The 20,233-nt window shown below is 35.4% G+C and overlaps 1 protein-coding gene across 1 annotated transcript in view; it reads left to right on the top strand.

Annotated features, from left to right (window-relative positions):
- The window catches only part of LOC106878828 (charged multivesicular body protein 2a), a 36,115-nt gene that overhangs the window by 8,576 nt on the left and 7,306 nt on the right, over positions 1 to 20,233 (top strand). Inside the window, exons 2-3 of the mRNA XM_014928167.2 lie at positions 8,488 to 8,688; positions 18,894 to 19,073. Coding sequence (XP_014783653.1) covers positions 8,521 to 8,688; positions 18,894 to 19,073 — 348 coding nt within the window. The 5' untranslated portion in view covers positions 8,488 to 8,520. The remainder of the gene's footprint in view (positions 1 to 8,487; positions 8,689 to 18,893; positions 19,074 to 20,233) is intronic.

Genomic DNA, 20,233 nt, shown 5'->3' with positions numbered 1-20,233 from the left:
TCTCTCTCTCTCTGTCTCTCTCTCTCTCTCTCTCTCTCTCTCTCTCTTTCTCTCTCTCTCTCTCCCTCTCTCTCTCACACACACATTGTAATAAATATACTTGTTTAACCCCAGACCAGCTCAGATGAAACAGATTGACTATGGAAAGCATTCCAGCTGTGTCCATCCAGTCTTTTTTATTCCGACAATCTTTCTAAGACTTCTTTATCCAATGAGTCTTTCCACTTTCAAAAATATGGGTGTTATTTCTAGTGGGTTGAACAAATTTACCCTCTCTAACATGAGTGAATGAAACAAAATTACAACAAAAAAACGCAGAATATAATGTTTGATCAATCATAAGACACTCTAGTATATGTTCCACTTAAGAGGACATCACACTTGTCTCAAATAATCATCAATGTTGGGCTGTCAGTCTAGCGGTGAGAGAACACTATTTTTCACTATATAGCTAATTTCTTTATTTTGTATGCTTAATGCTGTGATGATTAATTTGAAAAGTGAAAAATATAAGGTTAAAGAAAGAAAAACATTTCATAGTGTAATTGTGAAGCCTCGTGATCAATGTACATGATCTCATTCTTTCATATAAAAATGTAGCTGTAGCCCACATCTTGGTTATGTGCTCCATTTTGTGCATCACTGTAGTAAAGGTGGTGGTTGTTGATTAGACCCAGGACAGCCTTGAATAAGCAACCTCTCATCTCAATCTTCTGAAAAGGCCAGTGTAGGCCTAATTTCACAGTGAAACTGAATACATACGGATATTATAAGTTCATATATTTTTATTACTTTCTTACATAAGTGTTCTTGGAGCTTGAATTAGATTGGACGAAGAAGAAAGTGATACTAAGGTAGTATGGCAGTAATATTTAGGTGTGTTACTAATGTTTTGTAAGAAGAAAGGTGGGGAGGTAAACAAGTAAGCTGCAGGTATTGTGTGTGTATGTATATGTGCAAGAGAGGGTAGGAGGGCTGAGTCAAACTCTAGCCAAAATGTGCAGTTACACTCCTCACGTATCTAGGCAGTCTTTAGTCTGTATGTTCAGCTTGGGTATTTGATGAATCTGCAAATGCTAGATGTAGTAAACCAATTTCTTGTTTTAATCTGTAGCATTTTTTTCTGATACAATCTATTTGCAATGCTTAATTATGGAATAGAATTGCAGGCATAATCTATCATAACATTGCATTCATTCATAAGACAAACTGACTGGGAAACAACTATTTTAAATTGTAATATGTATATATGTGTGTGTGTGTGGAGAGAGAGAGGGGGGAGAGAAAGAGAGAGACTGTACAGCTCTGCAAGGCAGCTATTATTATTTGCTGGGATTGTGGGTTCCAGTTCAGCCACGTGCACTTTTTTCTGATATGAAAATAAGGATGTACAACATTTCAAGAGTTGCTAAAGTGTTAGATATACACTAGCAGAATATTAATGTAAAAAGATTGTGTTTTTGATTTCATCCAATAGCTAAGATTGTTTAATCCTTTTGTTATCATACTTCTGTTAAAGTATACTGCTTGTGTTTGGATTAATTTTTAAAATATAAAGAATTTAATAAAAAATATTTTGGTCATTGCTTAGCTAGTGTTTGGAACATAAATTAATATGAAATTTTGAAGGAATATTTTAATTTTGACCACATTAAACAGGAAGTTTTTATCTTAGAAACTGAGACAATCTCAAGCAGATTATATATTAAAAGAGTTAAAGCATTTACTGTATACATAATTCTTTCAATACTTTTTTAGTAATTTTAATAAGATATTCATAATGGAGAGACAAAGCTAAATAAACCAGTATTTTCAGTTATGGTCATTTGTATTTAGCTCTTTATTGAACATATTTACTTCTTGATGTAAAGATAAATGTAACAGATAACATCCCAGAAAGTAGAAACGACAAATGTGTATAAACAAATATCATTTTCAAAGATATTTTCTCCTAAGATTGCACCTTCAAAACCATCTCTGAGAAACTTAAACTATCTCAGCACAGACATGGCTGTGTGGTAAGATGCTTGCTTCCCAACCACATGGTTTCAGGTACAGTCACACATTCATGGCACCTTGGGCAAGTATCTTCTACTATAGCCTCAGGCTGACCAAAGCCTTGTGAGTTGATTTGGTAGACAGAAATTGAAAGAACCCCATCATATATATATAAATTGGTACCTTGCACCACTATTTCCTATATATATATATATATATATATATATATATACACACACACACACACACGTGTGTGTGTGTGTCTTTGTCCCCACGATTGCTTGACAGCCAATGTTGGTGTGTTTACGTTCCCATAACTTAACAGTTCAGCAAAGAGATCGACAGAATTAGTACCTGGCTTAAAAAAAAAATATTGGGGCCAATTCTTCAAGGCAGTACACCAGTATGGCCACAGTCTAATGGCTGGAACAAAAGATAGAAGATATCTCAAGAATCAAACACTTCAGAAAAAATACAATTCCAAATGAATTTAAAAAATTTTTTTTTCCGTTTGAATTTAAACAGTTGTATTGTTTTCAACAGGTTCTAGTAATATTTTATTAATCTGAATTTATATTATAATTATTTACTTTACTTTTGCTTGTAAATAATGAACTTATACTGCGTGCTTTATATGGTTACTAAACACAGTGAAACAGTAGAACCCCAGAAAACTAGTAATGTTCTGTTTGGGGCATATTTCTTATATCTATGTTAGCTGGGGTAGTTAGTCTATAGGTGTATAACAAATAATAGTGTTGAAAGACAGGGAGTGTGTAATAAATTATAGTAGTTAGATTGCAGGAGTAGGCTTAAACTCTAACAATAATTTACACTGTATTGGCTTTAGTGGTTCTCCAGTATTTATATCAGGCCCTCAATAGGCCATTAGATATATTACTTTACAGTACTTGTACCAGTAAAGATGGTACTCCAGCATGGCTGCAGTCTAATAACTGAAACAGGTAAAACATAAAAGACATATATATATATACATGGTGGACTTCTACATAGTTTCCATTTATCAAACTCCACTCAAAGCATTCACTAACTTGTAACTACAGTAGAAGACACATGCCCATAAGAACCATATAGTTGTAAAATGGATTTCTTAACCTCTCAGCTATTAAACATATGCATATGACTTCTTTTGCAAATTTATTTCCTAATTTATATTCCACTTGATCGTTAAGTCAGGTGAATCCGATCAATTTTCTGAGATGCCTTAGTCACCAGTCCAATTTACACCTGAACATACTGCACACAGAATATTTGGACAATTAAGCTGTTGTGCACTTGACAAGAGACAAGTTGATTAGACTCTTTCCCAAGACAACTCTCTCTTGCATCTTACCCTTCCTCTCTCTCTCCTCTCTTTTTCTCTTTACCTTGCTCTAGCTTTTTATTTCCTCCTAGCATTTCTGTTTCTCTCTCTCTCTCTCTTTCTCTCTCTCTCTCTCTCTCTCTCTCTCTCTCTCTCTCTCTCTCTCTCTCTCTCTCTCTTTCTCTCTCTCTCTCTCTCGCTCTAGTTTTATCTTTCCCTTCTTTTCCTCACTCTTGTTTCCTCTCTCACCAGTCCTCTCTCTCTCTCTCTCTGAGAAGCATTAGTTAAATGTTAATAAAAGACAAGAAGTTTTTTTTTAATTTATAAAAGACAAGAAGTTTTTTTTTTTATTTATTTTACTTTTATTTAAAATAACAAAATGGAGAAAGCCAGTGATAAGGAAGATAGAGAAGATAATAGACATATAGGATTTGCCATTGATGTAAAGAGAATTTGAAGTTTCAAAAAATAAAAACCAATAAATAAATAAATAAATAAAAGAACAATCAAAACACTAATTGTATCCTATTTGGTCTCTAGCATGCTATTTAAGCTGGTGTCTGGAACTTTACTTCCTGAACACTGCTGGGAGCAGGTGCTATCACCCTAAGTTTAATCTAAACTAAACAATTTGGAAGACTGAAAACACCTATGGGGGGTAGGTAGTCTTTCTTTGTTGTTGTTATTTGGTTAGTAACAATAGCCATCCAGTATTTAGATCAACAGCTGCTATAAACTGCTTCTTCAATTTCTCTTGGTTGTATTGCTCTAGCTTCATCTTCTCCTCCTAGCAGTTCAACCTATTCAACTACCAAGGAATTAGTTATCTCTATTTTTGTCTTGATTGATTAATCAATTGGTTGGTTGATTAATTGATTGATTGATTGATTGATTTTTTAAGTCTTCAAATTTATATCTCGAACAGTACTAAAGCTAGTTAGGAAGAGCAAATTTTGTTTTTTAAGTAATTTGGTAGAGAGATAGTATGTGGAAAGCCTTGTCATGTGTGCATGCTTGTGTGTGTGGGAATGCAAAAATGATGCTGCATTTAGTTGCATTTCTTTGCATCAAGAGTTAACTTAACCATTCAATAAATAGAGAACAGTAAAATATGTTCTACAGTCAATATGAACAAAACCCTTCTGGGCAATTCCCTAGCATGGTTGCAGTGTAAAAGAAAATGTGTTTGTATGCATGTGTATATAGATGAGTGTATGCATATTTATATACATGATATGAGATACTTTGGCACAATCTCTTGGTATGTGTATATTTCTGTGCATGTGTGTCTCTACCGCCAGTACCAAATTGTCAACATCCAAACAGCTGCACCCAATTGGCTTATCCCTATGTATACACACATAAATGCACATGTACTTTCAAACAGATAGGTGCACAGACAGTGATTCAAAAATTCTGTAAACATTGATATAGACCAGCTAACAATTGGTGAGTTGAGCTTTTGAATGTAACATTCATCTCCCTCTTCCCTCACCACTTTATTCATTAAGCAACACACATACACACACACAGTTCACCACCATTACTATGTTGAGTGCTCCCACTCAGGGATCCAGTCTAACTGCCCTACTACCCTGCCATTCATACTATCAACCAACACAGATCACTTTGGGCAGTTTAGCTATGTGTGACATGACAAGTGGACACAATGATTATCATTATACTATACTTGTTTTATAATAGTGGATAGTCTCTCATTTTTGGATAATGATAAGTTTTGTAAATTATATAAAATAATGATGATCATCATCATCATCATTTAACATCCCTTTTCCATGCTAGCATGGATTGGACGGTTTGACTGGAGCTGGTAGGGCCAAGGGCTACACCAGACTCCATTGACTGTTCTGGCATGGTTTCTATGAGTGGATGTCCTTTCTAATTCCAACCACTCTACAGTGTACTGGGTGGTTTTTATGTGGCACCAGCACCAGTGCTTTTAACATATCACTAGCATGAGTTTTTTTATATGGCACCAGCACTGCTGTGGTGGATGGGTCTTCTTGGTTAATTGGCCAGGTATATGAAAAGATGTTCACAACAAAAAAGCAGAGGTAATATTAAAAATATATAAAAACAATACTGAACAAAATAAGAAATTAAGATTTTTATGTATCATTTAGATCAGTGGTTCTCAACCAGGGTCCATATGACCCTTGGGGGTCCATATAAGATTTTGTTGTTAGAATTTATGTACAATAAACTGATTATATTTCTACAATATACAAAATATTTCAACAATTTTTTTTATACAGTGTCTAATGATATTTAATCATAAAAATATAATCAGAGTTTTTAGACATCAAACGGTTATGAAGGTCCCTACCCCTGAGTAAAATAGAAGATCCATAAGCAAAAAATTTTTGAGAGCCACTATAGGCTTCTCCTTTCCTCTACAAGAATTTAGTGGCTGCTCAAAATTTATCAGTCTGATATGCAAATGTATCTGTGACTTAATGAATTATTGGATTTACATAAAAGCTATTTTGAAAATTTAGGTAGAAAGGAAATAAAAAATCTGAATTAATAATAAACCATAAACAAATATTCATTAAAAAAAAATCTCTGAAAGCTATTATGGGTTGATGCTTAGTTCTGGTTTCTTGGTCTTAAGTAGGTAAGAGATAAAACTCTAACTAGGTAGTACTTGATAATCTGAAGCTGCTGCTTTTCTTATGTATTTTTGTTTTTTTTATGTAAGTTAGTGAAAGGAAGTGGGGTGTTCATGCAGGATCTTTGCAGGCCACACTTCCAGACTGGTGAGATTGACACTGTTGGTACCTAGATTGAACATCTACAGGAAAAATCAGAAGTGGTAGAACCCAGGAGGTTGAAAGGCTCACATCTAAAGTTTGTTACTTGATTTTCAGTGGCTCCTCAACATTTAAGAGACATTCCTTTTACATTTATATCACATTTTAATTTAATTTCTCTCTTGTAAAAAAAAAGATATTCACTTGCTGTCATATATCTTGTTCAACAATTCTCAAATAGTGTGCCACAACACACTGGTGCATCTAGATGCAATGTGAATTTTTAAAGATATGATTTAAGCATTAGAGCTTCTGTATTAATACTTCAAGCATCTTGAAAAACATTATTCATAATTATGCTCTGCACAAGTTTGGTTAATGAAACAAACGAATAGTTCTCTTTTTCTCTCTCCCCCACCTAAATTTTAATCAGTAAAAGCTTTCTCTCTAAGATGCACAGGTGCATGGTTGTGCAGTGATTGTACTGATAGTGTGCATATTAAACTCTTACCACTCATTTTAATTTACAAGTGTATGCTTGATAAACTGCAAGAAAGTTTGAATATTACACACTAACTTTGAATTTAAAATATATTTGCTCAAATCATCAATTGTTTTGCTCAAGGGTTGGGGAAAATCTGAAGGAATACTCTTTCCATGTGAAGTGCTCAAGTAATTTTTTTTTATCCAGTGTACCAGTGTTTTTTCTTTTGTTTTTGCTTTCTTTTAATCTTCAATGTGTCACAAAATCAAAAACAACCACTGATCTGGTCAAAGGGAAATTTTCCTTGATTTCTCCAGTCTACATAAGATAAGAAATGTTGTGTACTCAACTATTGTGCCAATCTACTTTTGCCATTGGTCTCTATCCATGACAACATTAGTAGCTTCATTGAATCTAATATTACATCTGACTACATCATCATTAGCTTAGTTAATAATGTATGTGTTTTTATAAACATACTTCACCAACACACTAAAAAAACTCATTAGTTTGATTTGCAGTTGACAGGTAAATTGCATGTCCTATTTGTTCGTCTTAATTTTGCCTTTGATGTTTTTCTTTATTGGCACATATTCCCCATTTTTCCCCATTATGTATTAACTCCTAAAGAATTTTATATTTATTTTCAGAAAAAGTTCTTTTATTTAAATTATGGAAGAACTATTTTAGCCAGCTAAAACAGATAAAAACTATTATTTACTTTCCATTTATTTTATGATGTATCAAAATTATTGTTGTGTTACTGTAATTCAATCTATGTTTAAAAGCAGGTGTTTGAAACTTAGTGGCAACTTTTTATAGGCACCAAGTGATCTCTTAAGCTTTTAAGTATTTAAACTGTCCATACCAGTGGCATGTAAAAAGCACCCACTACACTCTTGGAGTGGTTGGCATTAGGAAGGGCATCCAGCTGTAGAAACTTTGCCAGAACATCTGTTCTGGAGCCTGGTACAGCCTTCTGGCTTGCCAATCCTCAGTCAAACCATCCAACCCATGCCAGCATGGGAAGCGGACATTAAATGACGATGATGATGATGTCCAGCCCCAATATTCAACCTATTTTTATGTTCAAACTGGACATATCTGGCCTCTCACACTTACCCTATAATGATATTCTAAAAATAAACAATCACATCAAAATCTTGAAGCAGTGAGAAATGCATGATTAATTCAAAACAATGTGAATAAATAAGTATCACATTTGACAATAATCTGAATGCTAAAGAGTTAAACAGATCTATAAGAAATCACCCATTACTAAGTTTCAAACAGTTACAGTGTAAAAAGTGTCAGCAACAAACCATTTTTTGTGTGACTTTCGGTGATTAAATGGCTTTACTATGATGTAATAGCATGGCCTCAGATCAAGTCACTTACAAGGCATGACAAATGCTGAAAGTTCTTTTACTTGTTTCTGCCATCTAAGAGTATAGTAGTTCCATATTCAATCCAATAGCTTTAAATCTACTCAAGTATTGTTAACAAAATTGGGTAAACAGAAACTGTATGGAAGCCTCTTGAATTCTACATGTTCTTAAGTAGTGAACTTAATCTGTCATGTAGTTTAAAACCGCCACCTTCACTTTGATATTCTTAGCAGGCATTGAAACCAGATTTTCAATATATGGATAATTCAATATCTTGATGTACTCTGCCTACCCACAGCAGTACACAAGTCATTATTTCTTCCTTTTCATGCACTAGCCTTCAAAGCCCCTCTAATATGTCACAAGTGTGCCTTTTTTCCCTCTGATTAAACCTTATTTTTTAAAGTTTTTGCTTCCTGTTTGATAGTTTCACTTTAAATATCTAAAATTATTTTTGTTATTTGAGAAAAAGTTCACTACAAGAATTTTTTTTTTTTTTTTTTTTTTGGTTTATTTTAGAGGTTCCATTTTGTTTGCTTTAATATTATAAGCATGGATTGGCTGTTTGGTCACAAGAAGACGCCAGAGCAGATGCTGCGTCAGAATCAACGTGCTTTAAACAGAGCCATGCGAGATTTGGACCGAGAAAGAAATAAAATGGAAGCTGATGAGAAAAAGATTATAAATAACATAAAGAAAATGGCGAAAGAAGGACAAATGGTTTGGAATTATTATTATTATTATTATTATAACTACTACTATTCCAGCTCTTCATGTTCTGAATTCATTCCTCCATTCACTTATATATATATAATATATATATGTATATATATATATATATATATATATATATATATATATATATATATATATACACACACACACACACATTATACATATATATATATACATAAAAAGAGTTTGTTGGCATTCCGTCGCTTACAACGTCGAGGGTTCCAGTTGATCCGATCAACGGAACAGCCTGCTCGTGAAATTAACGTGCAAGTAGCTGAGCACTCCTCAGACACGTGTACCCTTAACATAGTTCTCGGGGATATTCAGCGTGACACAGTGTGACAAGGCTGGCCCTTTGAATTACAGGCACAACAGAAACAGGAAGTAAGAGTGAGAGAAAGTTGTGGTGGAAGAGTACAGCAGGGTTCACCACCATCCCCTGCCGGAGCCTTGTGGAGCTTTAGGTGTTTTCGCTCAATAAACACTCACAACGCCCGGTCTGGGAATCGAAACCGCGATCCTATGACCGCGAGTCCACTGCCCTAACCACTGGGCCATTGCACCTCCACATAAAAAGAGTAACAAAGAATGATATTGAGAATGAGGATGGATTGTTAAAGGAAATGGTTCCAAAGAGAGGGAGACGTAACTACTGGCACAAAGGGGATGAAATGTGTGCAGATTCGGCTCTCGTGTAATTGCAGCAATTGAATAGTGCCATTGTTATAATATTGACAGCGAGGTAGGTGTTACTTGTACTTGTGGCAGCATTCACCCAGGGTGAGTTGAGCCAGCTCTGGCCCACAAGTTCACCATGACCCTCACAAATGCTGACTACATCCAACAGTCGAGGTTATAATGGACACCCACTCCTGGTTCCACTGCTGAAGACCATAGACACAAGGGCCAAATTGTGCTTCCATGTCCACCTTTATCATTGCCAGCCACATCTTCAGTTGTCCTCCAGCTTGATTACAGCAGCTGAGAAAGGGAGCAGGGTTGACTGCCTTGCATGTCAGCAGTGAGTGTTAAGAAGGTGAAAGGTGGGGAAAGCTTGATAGGGACAGATTGGATGCAACAGAAGGACCTAGTAAGTATGTAGGTGTAAGCAAAGGTGGCTGTTGCCTTTAGGATCCCATTTCCACTATGAAAGACTGGTCTTCTTGAGGACAGTAAAACACCAACCATCTGAGTCCTCTGTCATCTCCACTGTGAGACTCAACATCTTGAGATTAATCTTCACTATTCACCCCATGTTTTTCTGGGTTTCTTCCCTCAAGTTCCCTCTACCTTATGTGATCAGCACTTCTTTATACAGCTGTCATCATTCATATACATCATGTGTCCATACCAGCAAAGTCTTCTCTCTGGACCACTACATCTGATTCCTCTTATGCCCAATTTGTCAATGCTAGTACAACATAAAAAGCTCTGAGTTCACTCTGTAGAGTGGTTGGTATTAGGAAGGACATCCAACTATAAAATCCCTGCCAAAACAGACACAGTAGCTTTGGGTAGATTTTCTATCTAGCTGGCTCCTATCAACCATCCTACCTGTGTGTGTGTGTGTGTGTGTGTTACTATCTCCTTGCTGTAACTTCATATGATTGTTGTAAATGAGTGTCGTTGTCACACAAGGAGTGTCCTTCATTTCCAATATGTTTGACCATGGAGAAATATTATCTTGCTTAGAAACGGAGGGTTGACAACAGGTAAGGCAAGCAGCTATAGAAATTCTACCATCAGCAAATTCCATGCAAGTATCGAAAAGTGGGCATTAAAATGGTGATGATGATGTAGAATAACTGCTATGTTTTTATAATTGACTCTTATTTGTAAATGTTTATAAAGAAATTTAATGTTCTATCCAATTATATGCAAAGTACTTTTAAATATTACACATCATTACTGAACCACAGATGAGTCTTGATTGAACAGACTTATGATAAAAAGCATTCCAGTTATGATCTTCCAGGGCTGCTGGATCAATTTCTTAAAACACTAGCACTTTGTGTCAGAAAGGAGTCCAAAATAAACATTTTGTTACTAAATTGAAATATATAGATGCCTGCAAGTCAGTTCTAATTTACTTAATTAATAATTTAATAGGATATTCAATAGAATTCTTCCCTTTAAACAATAAAATTGTAAAATAACAAGTAGTACAAATTTTAAAAAATAGTAGCTTGCAGTCCTGAATTGTAGCAAACTCTGGTATTTGTTGTCCAATCTGGCAACCCTGCAGCCATCTTGTCCTTTTCTCGGGCATTGCTTAACTAGGACCACATCCAGTTTGTCCCATTGCTGGTCAAGACAGTAGGATGTAATATGATATGATATGGGCTTGGCTGCTGTTTCTAGCTGGCATCTAACTACAAGGCTGTGCTGAAAAGTTTCTGGTTTTGGATAAAAGAAAATACAGGAGGATCAGTTAATTATGATTTTATGCAACATATTCCCCTATCAGATTCACACACTTATTGCAGCGGGCCTTCAGTTTTTCTAAGCCTTGTAAAAGAACTCGGAATGGTGGGCCTCCAACCAGGCCTTTTGCAATACTCCTTAAAGCCAGGAACTTTTCAGCACCCCCTCATACTTAGATGCCTGCTTGTTAAACTGGTTGCTGGCGGCACTTCTGAACTCTAACTACTTCTTCACAAATCACAGAACACTGATGTAACAGGAATCTCAAGGCTAATTGTTTTTAGATGGGTCACTTACAAAGCAGTAATACTGATCTGAGCCATATGCTAATATGCCACTACAAATTTAATTTATGTGGCACTCTGCCTATGTACTTTTTTTTTTTTGCTGATGCTTGTGAGGCATGATTCTTTCGAACACACAGTGTTATGTACTTTAATATATCATATGCATTGCTATACCTCTATATGAAGCTAATTTGGCAGTGACTGAAAGAAATTGGGTCACTGCTTACACCATGTTTTACATGAAAACTAGAAATTATATTTGTATATGTATACATTTATGTGTGTGTTTGAGTGTGTGAGAGAGAGAGAATATTCGTGTATATTCCTTGTTTTTGTTTGTGTATTTGTGTGTTTCTGTTTATATAATTTCTAAAATGTGATGTACATAAACAATAAAACATCATTGTATGTTAATCTCTGTCGGTGTGTGTGTGTATGTGTGTGTGCATGCGCGTGCACTCATGTGTGATAATTTGTTTTAATGCTTACATCACTCCTGCCTTCTTTCAGTCTTCTGTAGGTAGAATGCACTGCAAAACTGAGACATTTGCATATAAAATGAGGAAGCTAGGATATTTATAGACGGTTGTTGTTCTTCCTGCTGCAATTTTCAGTATCCTCAAACTATAAAACGGAAGCGATGCCTGTCTGAAGCTCAATCTCAGGACTAAAAGAGTAAATGTATTTTTGACTCTGTGGGGAAAAAAAAAAAGCCTGTGATCAAATTTTAGAATAGTCTCCCTTTGGAACCAAACCATGACTTCTTTTAACATTAAGGATTAGGGTGATTAGGCTGTGCCAGTATATATAACCTCACTACCCTGGCCCCCTTCCACATGCATGTACATGTACACACCACACACTTGAATTTAGTATGTGTGTGCGTGTGTAAATAAGTAATAACCTTCTTGAAGAATCTGTCAGCTTATCCCCAGAAATCGTATCAGGCTATTAGCTAATAGTAGTAAAGAGTAATTAAAGTCTACTGAAATCCTATAAGCTAAAATTACCTATGTTAGGAAGGTTAGTTCAACAGACTTCTCTAAGAGACCTGATGTTATAACAAAAGAAGCCAGAGGATCTCTACTTCGTGCCAAACGTACTCATAAATTGGTGGTGGCAGTGGAAACAGCAGCAGGAGGAACTGCAATACTTGTAGTGGGAAGAGAAGACAGGGGAAAGAAGGATGGATATATTTCTCTCAAGTGTTTCATGCTCTGCTAATATACATATACAGAAGGTTAGATGCTTTGCAGAATATATAGCCTTCAATAACGCAGTACTGTTTTAGCAGCATTACTGCCCCCATTCCCTGGTCAAATAAATACACTGGGCCCAATATTTATTAAATATATCAGCACAAATTTAGCTACATATTTTAAGCCAAATGTCAATGAAGACAAGTAACATCATAGCTACTGGGGTTTAAACCTATGACTTCTGGGTGATGTGGATTCAGTTCCCACCAGTTGTTTTTTGTTTTTTTCTATTATTTCTTGCATGTAATTGCACCAGCTCCATCATACATTGCCCCCCTCTCTCTCTCTTCACTGCCTTCTCTCATTCAACTACTATTACATGTACAGAATGTTAAATACTTTGTAAGTTGTACAGTTTTCATTGTGACTTCAGTTTTATGACTGAACTTCTTTTGAAGTTGTGGTGAGAGGGGAGAATTGATGTGCGTGTGTATGCCTGTGTGTGTGAGTGTGTATGTTTGATGGGGTGTGTGCAACAGAGAGAGTAATGTTGATGGTGTATGTATATATGAGAGAGAGAGAGAAAGAAAGAAGAGAAACAAAGAGAAAGAAAGAAGAGAGAGAGAGATAAATGAAATTTATCATTCAGTTTATTTATTTATTATGAATGGCTTCAGTGACACACACTCACATACACACACGCACGCAGGTTGTTTTAATCGATTTTCTCTGTAAGTGTGGGGGCTAGGAAAAAAATAGAAAGTGCGTTCCAATCTATGCACCCGTCACCACATGTGTGCCATTTTTCACGCGAATCCACTCAGCCGTTTGGCCATGAACCTCAAGGCAAGAAAGAATACAACGGTCGACCAACTTCAATTTATATTATAGATATTTTTTTAATTTTTATACAATATTGTTGACAGTGACTTTGCAGTTTTGGCCAGCTAAGCCATCGTCAGACCGTCTATACCCTGCAGCTTTATCAAGACATCTTGTTAGATCTCTGAATTCCTCTTTCTGTTCCAACACATCTCTTCCTCCTACCTTAGCATTTCCTTCAAAACATTCACAGGCCTCTATATCATTATGCATTATAAAAATACTTTGAAAAGGTTTGGTGAGAGAGTTCTACTTTTTCTGGCATCTACTCTTTCAAACCACATAATGAATTTCCCACCTAAAAAATTACCTTATGATTAAATAAATTTGGTCATCTGATGTTGTATTTTCTTATAAGTCAGTGATGTAGGTGTAAAGGTCTGACTAATGTTCCAAGTATTTCACTGCTTAGATATTAATACTTACAAGCATAATCTGTGTACCATAGTTAACACTTAATGCAGACACATCACAGAAAGCCAAATTAACTGCACTATTCTTCCTGAAATAGCATCTCTTATAAACATACATCATCATCATCGTTTAACGTCGGCTTTCCATGGGTTGGATGATTTGACTGAGGACTCATGAACCAGATGGCTACACCAGGCTCCAATCTGATTTGGCAGAGTTTCTACAGCTGCATGCCCTTCCTAACGCCAACCACTCCGAGAGTGTAGTAGGTGCTTTTACATGCCACCGGCACGAAGGCAAGTCAGGCAGTACTGGCAACGGCCATGCTCAAAGTGGTGTATTTTACGTGCCACCTGCACAGGAGCCAGTCCAGCGGCACTGGCAACGATCTCGATCTCACAGTATTTAAAAAAAAAAGGAAAACACATAAATATATCAGTAGTAAACAAAAATCCAACAGCAGTGGATGCACATTTTTGCCTTTTTGGAGTTTTGTCTAGAAGCAACTGCATGCAAAGACAAAATCCATTGTCAGTGACATTGGGAAACAGTAGTTGAAATATCACTTATGGTGCAATTAGTTGGCCAGCTCAATAAAAATTTGGCTTTCCAAGATGTATATGTAATCAGTATGATACACAGATTGCTATTTTAAACTTCTTCAGTTGCACATAACAAATTAGCATTTACATATTAACTTGAATGTTTCTTCTTTCCTGGAAATCAACCTTATTTCACTGAATAACAATGTTTGAATAGGACATTTGGTTCAAGGCTTTTTTTTCTATCTTAGAACTAACAGATCAGCTCTTATATTGTATTTTATTTATACAAAACCAGTTACACTAATCTCTAAATTAGGATAAGTATGAAACTGCCAGTAATAAATCTTAGATTTCTAGTGTCAGAGCCAGCAATTTTAGGGGAAGGGTAAGTCAATTACATTCAACCCCATTGCTCAACTGGTGTGTGTCAGAAAAAGCATCCAGCTGTAGAAAATCTACTGCAGCATATTTTATTTATTTTTCCATGCCAGCGTGAAAAAATGAATGTAAAAACAAACATATATCAATCATTATTATTATTTCATTCTCACAATTAAAACATAGAGCATAACTTTGCTTGAATGGCTAATTAAACTAATTATACAATTAAACTAATTATGCAATTATTTTCACACTTAGCATTTCCTTTCATTAGCCATGCTATAACAATTTAATCCATTTACTTTACCATTCTACAGTACAGAAAACTATACAAATTTTACAAAAAATTTCGGTGACACATTCACTTCCATGCTTCAACAGTTCTGCAATTTATGTTGTCTATTCTAGGGGATTTATTGCATTCCAGGGGATTTATTGCTGCTGTAACTTCTGAAGTGCATTTTAGCTCTTGCTGAATATTAAAGGAGCTTTCATTTCTTGATTGTTTTAACACATTGCTAACTACCCTTGCTTTGTGACTGAATTTCTTCAAAATACTCTTGCCATCTATCAGCTACTACATTTGCTTCATTTAGTAGGTTGCTATATTTATCTTTAGTTTCATATTTAAAGTACTTATTCTTTGCTTTAGCAGATATTGAAGCATTTTATAATACTTTTTCTTGAATTATATTTGCTTCTTCACCACCTTTTGTTAATCCTTGTATTGCTTGTTGCTCTAATTTCCTTTTCAATTCCAAATAGCTGATTTGCTCCATTTCTGATGTTTAATTTTCGTACTGTTTCTTGTTTTTGGATCAGTTATTAAATGACAATTGATTAACCCATTAACATTCAGATTACTCTGTCAAATATAACACTTATTTATTCACTTTATTTTGAATTAATCATGCATTATCTTGTAAGTTCAAGATTTTGAAGATGTCATTGTTTATTTTTAGATTAACATTTAGATTAAATGTAACATTAGATTAAATGTAGGGTAAATGTGATAGGTTGCATCTGGTCAGTTTCAACAAAAAACAGCTAGAATATTAGGGCCAGATATGACCTATTTAAATGCTAAAAGGTTAAAACATTTACCCAAGGATTCCTAACTTGCGTCACAAAGTATTTTGTGAAGTTTTTCTGTTCTTGCTGGGGCTAGAGTAAAGGGCAATTGCCCATGTCCTTTACAGACCCTCCTACACTGGTGAGATTTATGCATTAGTACCATTAATATTCTTTTTTGGACCTTTATAAGTCAATACCTGCAGGAAAGATATGACCAGGGAAGGAATTTCAGAGGCCAAATTTCTGGGACAGGACTCAATGTAATGATTAGTATAAATCCTGGGGGACAGGATTGGGTTAGACACAACATGGGTAATGGGAGGAAAGGTTTCTTATAGCAGAAACAGCTGTAAGTTTATGAAGTTCATAAGATAATTGTTTATTCCTTTGTCATCTCATTTTCTTATTACCACTCTGTACTCAACTAATGCTTCATTCTGAAGCATATATGTATTGAGTTCTACACCAGGTTATTAGTCTTACAATGCCTTAGCAAAATATATATATATATATATATATATATGCATACACACACAATGACAAAGAAACTAGTTGTGGCCTACCAAACTTCTTGTTCATGACTTGTGTTGAGTTGCATGCCCTTGTATATCAGGGTTGATATGATTAACTAACACCACTGAAGACAGTACTCTAACATGGCCATTGTCTAATGACTAAAACTAGTAAAGGAGTAAAATACTTGCATTCATTCACTAATGCGTATGTTGTGTACTGCAAGTAAAATTCTTCTTGGACAATTAAAATACTTTTAAATTAAAAAAAAACTGAAATCAGTTTGGTTAACCACATACATGCACACACACACACAGTCATGTACACTAACGCATGCGTACATTTACATGAAAAATATTTTTGTTATGACAGTTACATAAAACCTATGTAAGCTTATGTGTAAACACACACGCATACTTAGGTACATCATGAGAGTTACATCTAAGCACTTGATGCATATATTCACATCATATTATTCTACACATACATTAATTTGCATTTGCATCCACTTCTTAACCCTGTTCTAGAATACTGAATTTAACTAAGTATTAGAATTATGAAAGAAAACCTATTTCCCAAATGGTGAGTTGGTTTTAATTCTATATTCTCACTGCACAAACCAAAAGTTTCAGTTCCCACTTGGGAAATTACAATCTTTAAAAAAAAATGCAGTAGCAAAGATAAGAACACAATTTAATAAAGTGCTGAGGCTATTTACCTGACACAAGCTAATGAGGGAGAGTTTGTGGTTGCTCAAAATAGCAGTCAAATTCACATCCTGCTGTCTTATTAAATGTTAGGATATATGAATTAATCATAGCTACAGTACATTTGAATAAAAGGGTTAAATAGTTTTGGTTGGAATCTCTTTGAACTTGGGTCTGGTTGATCAGAGCTGTCAGGGGTGGAAAATAACAGCAACCATAACACAGAACTTTTCTTTCATTGTTAAAAATAACAAGCTGTATAAAACGTGTGTGTGTGTGTGTGAAACATGAGCATTGAACATTGGAAACACACCTCAGTTGGAGGTATATTAGCTGAAAATTGTATGTTGGATGTGTAATGATATTTTACATAGAAGCTCTAAGATAATATAAGATGTGAAAGTGGCTTGGAGTTAGCAATATTTGACAATGTGTAGGAGAAAAGTAATTATAGACGTGTGATGTATGTAAATGGATGATGCATGACTCTATGGTTAATTTTTTTTTTTTTCCTTGTAGCCACATAGATCTGAGTTCAATCTCACTATGTGGCACCTTGGGTAAATGTCTTATACTGTAGCTTTGAGTTGACCGATGTCTTGTGAGGGAATTTTGGTGGATAGAAATTGTATGAAAGTTCATTGCTTGTGTGAATGTGTATGTAAAGTAGATAGATGTATATGTTTGTATCTGAGTCAGTTTGCTAATGAAACTGTTGTTGTCTCTTAACCCTTTAGCATTTAAATTGACCATATCTGGCCCAAATATTCAAAACCTGTTTTATGTTTAGACCAGTCAGATCTAGCCTATCATGCCTACCCTACAATGTCATTCTAAAAATAAACAGTCGCATCATCAAAATCTCAAAATCATGAGATAATTCAAGACTAATTCACAACAGTGTGAATAAGTAAGCATTACATTTGACTGAAATGTGAATGCTAAAAGGATTAATAGGAAAAATAGTAACTTAGTCTTTTGATAAAATGTGATGAGTGAAATGAGTAGTAGTGTGAGGGTATGTGCTATAACATGCCACTGCATCCCCCATTTGTTGGTGATTCCTTATTCCTGGCAGATGATACCTTTGCACCACTCAGGTGACAATCCGCCAACCCGTGGGTTGGTGAGGGGTTTTGCAAGGTTAGAATGCACATCCCATTTCCCCATGGCCAGATGTGATTTTCATGGCAAACTGGTAACAAACAACATCTCTTGTGTGATCAAGACAAGCGCATGCACACACACTTCTTTCAGTTTCTGTCTACCATTCACAAGGCTTTGGTCAGCCCAGGGCTTTAGTAGAAGACATTTGCTCGAGGTGCTGCACAGTGGGGCTGAACCTGAGACTGCATGGTTAGGAAGTAAGCTTCTTAACCACACAACCACACCTACTCCTACAAGTTGTAATTCAAAAGGATTAAGCATTGGGAAAAATAAATATTGTCGATCTATTTTTGTCATTAACCTTTTGATACCAACTTGCCTCAGACTGCCTATGATATAAACTTTGTTTTAATGTGATTCAAACCCTAACCCTAACCTTCTGTCAGAATTTCACGTTAATTTATGTCCCAAACACCAACTTAATAATGACAGCTATTTTAATAAATTCTTCATTATTTTCAAAAGTACTTAAGACAATGACTGTATTTCAACAGAAATATAACAAGATTAATCTCATAGGCTTTTGAAATGTAACCATTGGTAATTAAATTTTTTATATTCATTGTTATTTCTGTTTATTTATCTATGGTCCTTTAGGATGCTGTAAAAATTATGGCCAAAGATTTGGTGCGTACGAGGCGATATGTCAAGAAGTTTATTTTAATGAAGGCCAACATTCAAGCTGTCTCACTGAAAATCCAAACACTACGCTCTAATAATGCCATGGCCCAAGCAATGAAAGGTGTTACACGAGCTATGCAAACTATGAACAAGCAGGTCAGTAGACTGTTTACTATTTTTGTTTGTTTTTCTTTTCTTGTTTATATGGATAAAAATGTCTTACTGGCAGTGGCAGCAGCAGCGTTGTCATTTAACCATTCAAGTTAGCCATAGTTGAGCAAAACTATGATTGAAGACTTCCCAGCTCTAAACCATCTTATCTTTTTCAGTGTACTGTAAGACTGTGTTATTTAGTCTGTCTTCTTTTTCTAAGACAAAGTATGATTTGATGAAGATTTAGCTACTATTTCAAACAGGCTGAGGCTCTCAGCACCAGACCATACATATTGCAGTATTTAATTGCTCTGAACTCAAAGACTTTGCCAAAGAACTGTTAGAGCCTCCAACAAAAGGTCTTGCTGTATTTAGTTACAACTCTTTGAGTTCAAATTATAGCATAGAGGTCAACTCTGCTTTTCATCCTTCTGGAGTCAATAAAACAATATACGAGTCAAGTATTGAAATCAATGTTATCAACTAACCTCTTTTCCTCAAAAATTACTGGCCCTGTGCCTAAATGAGAAGCTATTGCTATTGTTGGCAATGAAGCGCCACAGAGACAAAATAATATTGTTATGGAATTAATCCAACTTTGTTTGTTTGTTGGGTTTTTTTGTTTTGTTTTGTTTTTGTTTTTTCCAGTCCACTTTGTATATAATAGAAAATGGTGCCTGCAAATGAACAGATAACTTCTCTTGAAGAATTTGTTAACATTTGATTTTGATATCAAAATAAATCAGCTAAATCTGTGGAAACAAGTGATACTGTCTGTCAGCAAATAGTTTTTTTGTTACACTCACCATCAGAAATGCAGTAAACTTGTGATTAGTCCTGTCACTTGTTTCTCCCCCCACTCTCTCTCTCTCTCTCTCACACACACACATACACACTCACACACACACATACACACTCACACATATGCACATCATCATCATCATCATCATCATCATCATCATCATCATCATCGTTTAACGTCCGCTTTCCATGCTAGCATGGGTTGGACGATTTGACTGAGGACTGGTGAAACTGGATGGCAACACCAGGCTCCAGTCTAATTTGGCAGAGTTTCTACAGCTGGATGCCCTTCCTAACGCCAACCACTCAGAGAGTGTAGTGGGTGCTTTTACGTGTCACCCGCACGAAAACGGCCACGCTCG

Source organism: Octopus bimaculoides, chromosome 4 (assembly GCF_001194135.2).
Source record: "Octopus bimaculoides isolate UCB-OBI-ISO-001 chromosome 4, ASM119413v2, whole genome shotgun sequence".
In the NCBI taxonomy this organism is placed as follows: domain Eukaryota; kingdom Metazoa; phylum Mollusca; class Cephalopoda; order Octopoda; family Octopodidae; genus Octopus; species Octopus bimaculoides.
The sequence above is the reverse complement of the archived record's forward strand: the minus strand, read 5'-3'. Positions and strand labels throughout refer to the sequence as shown.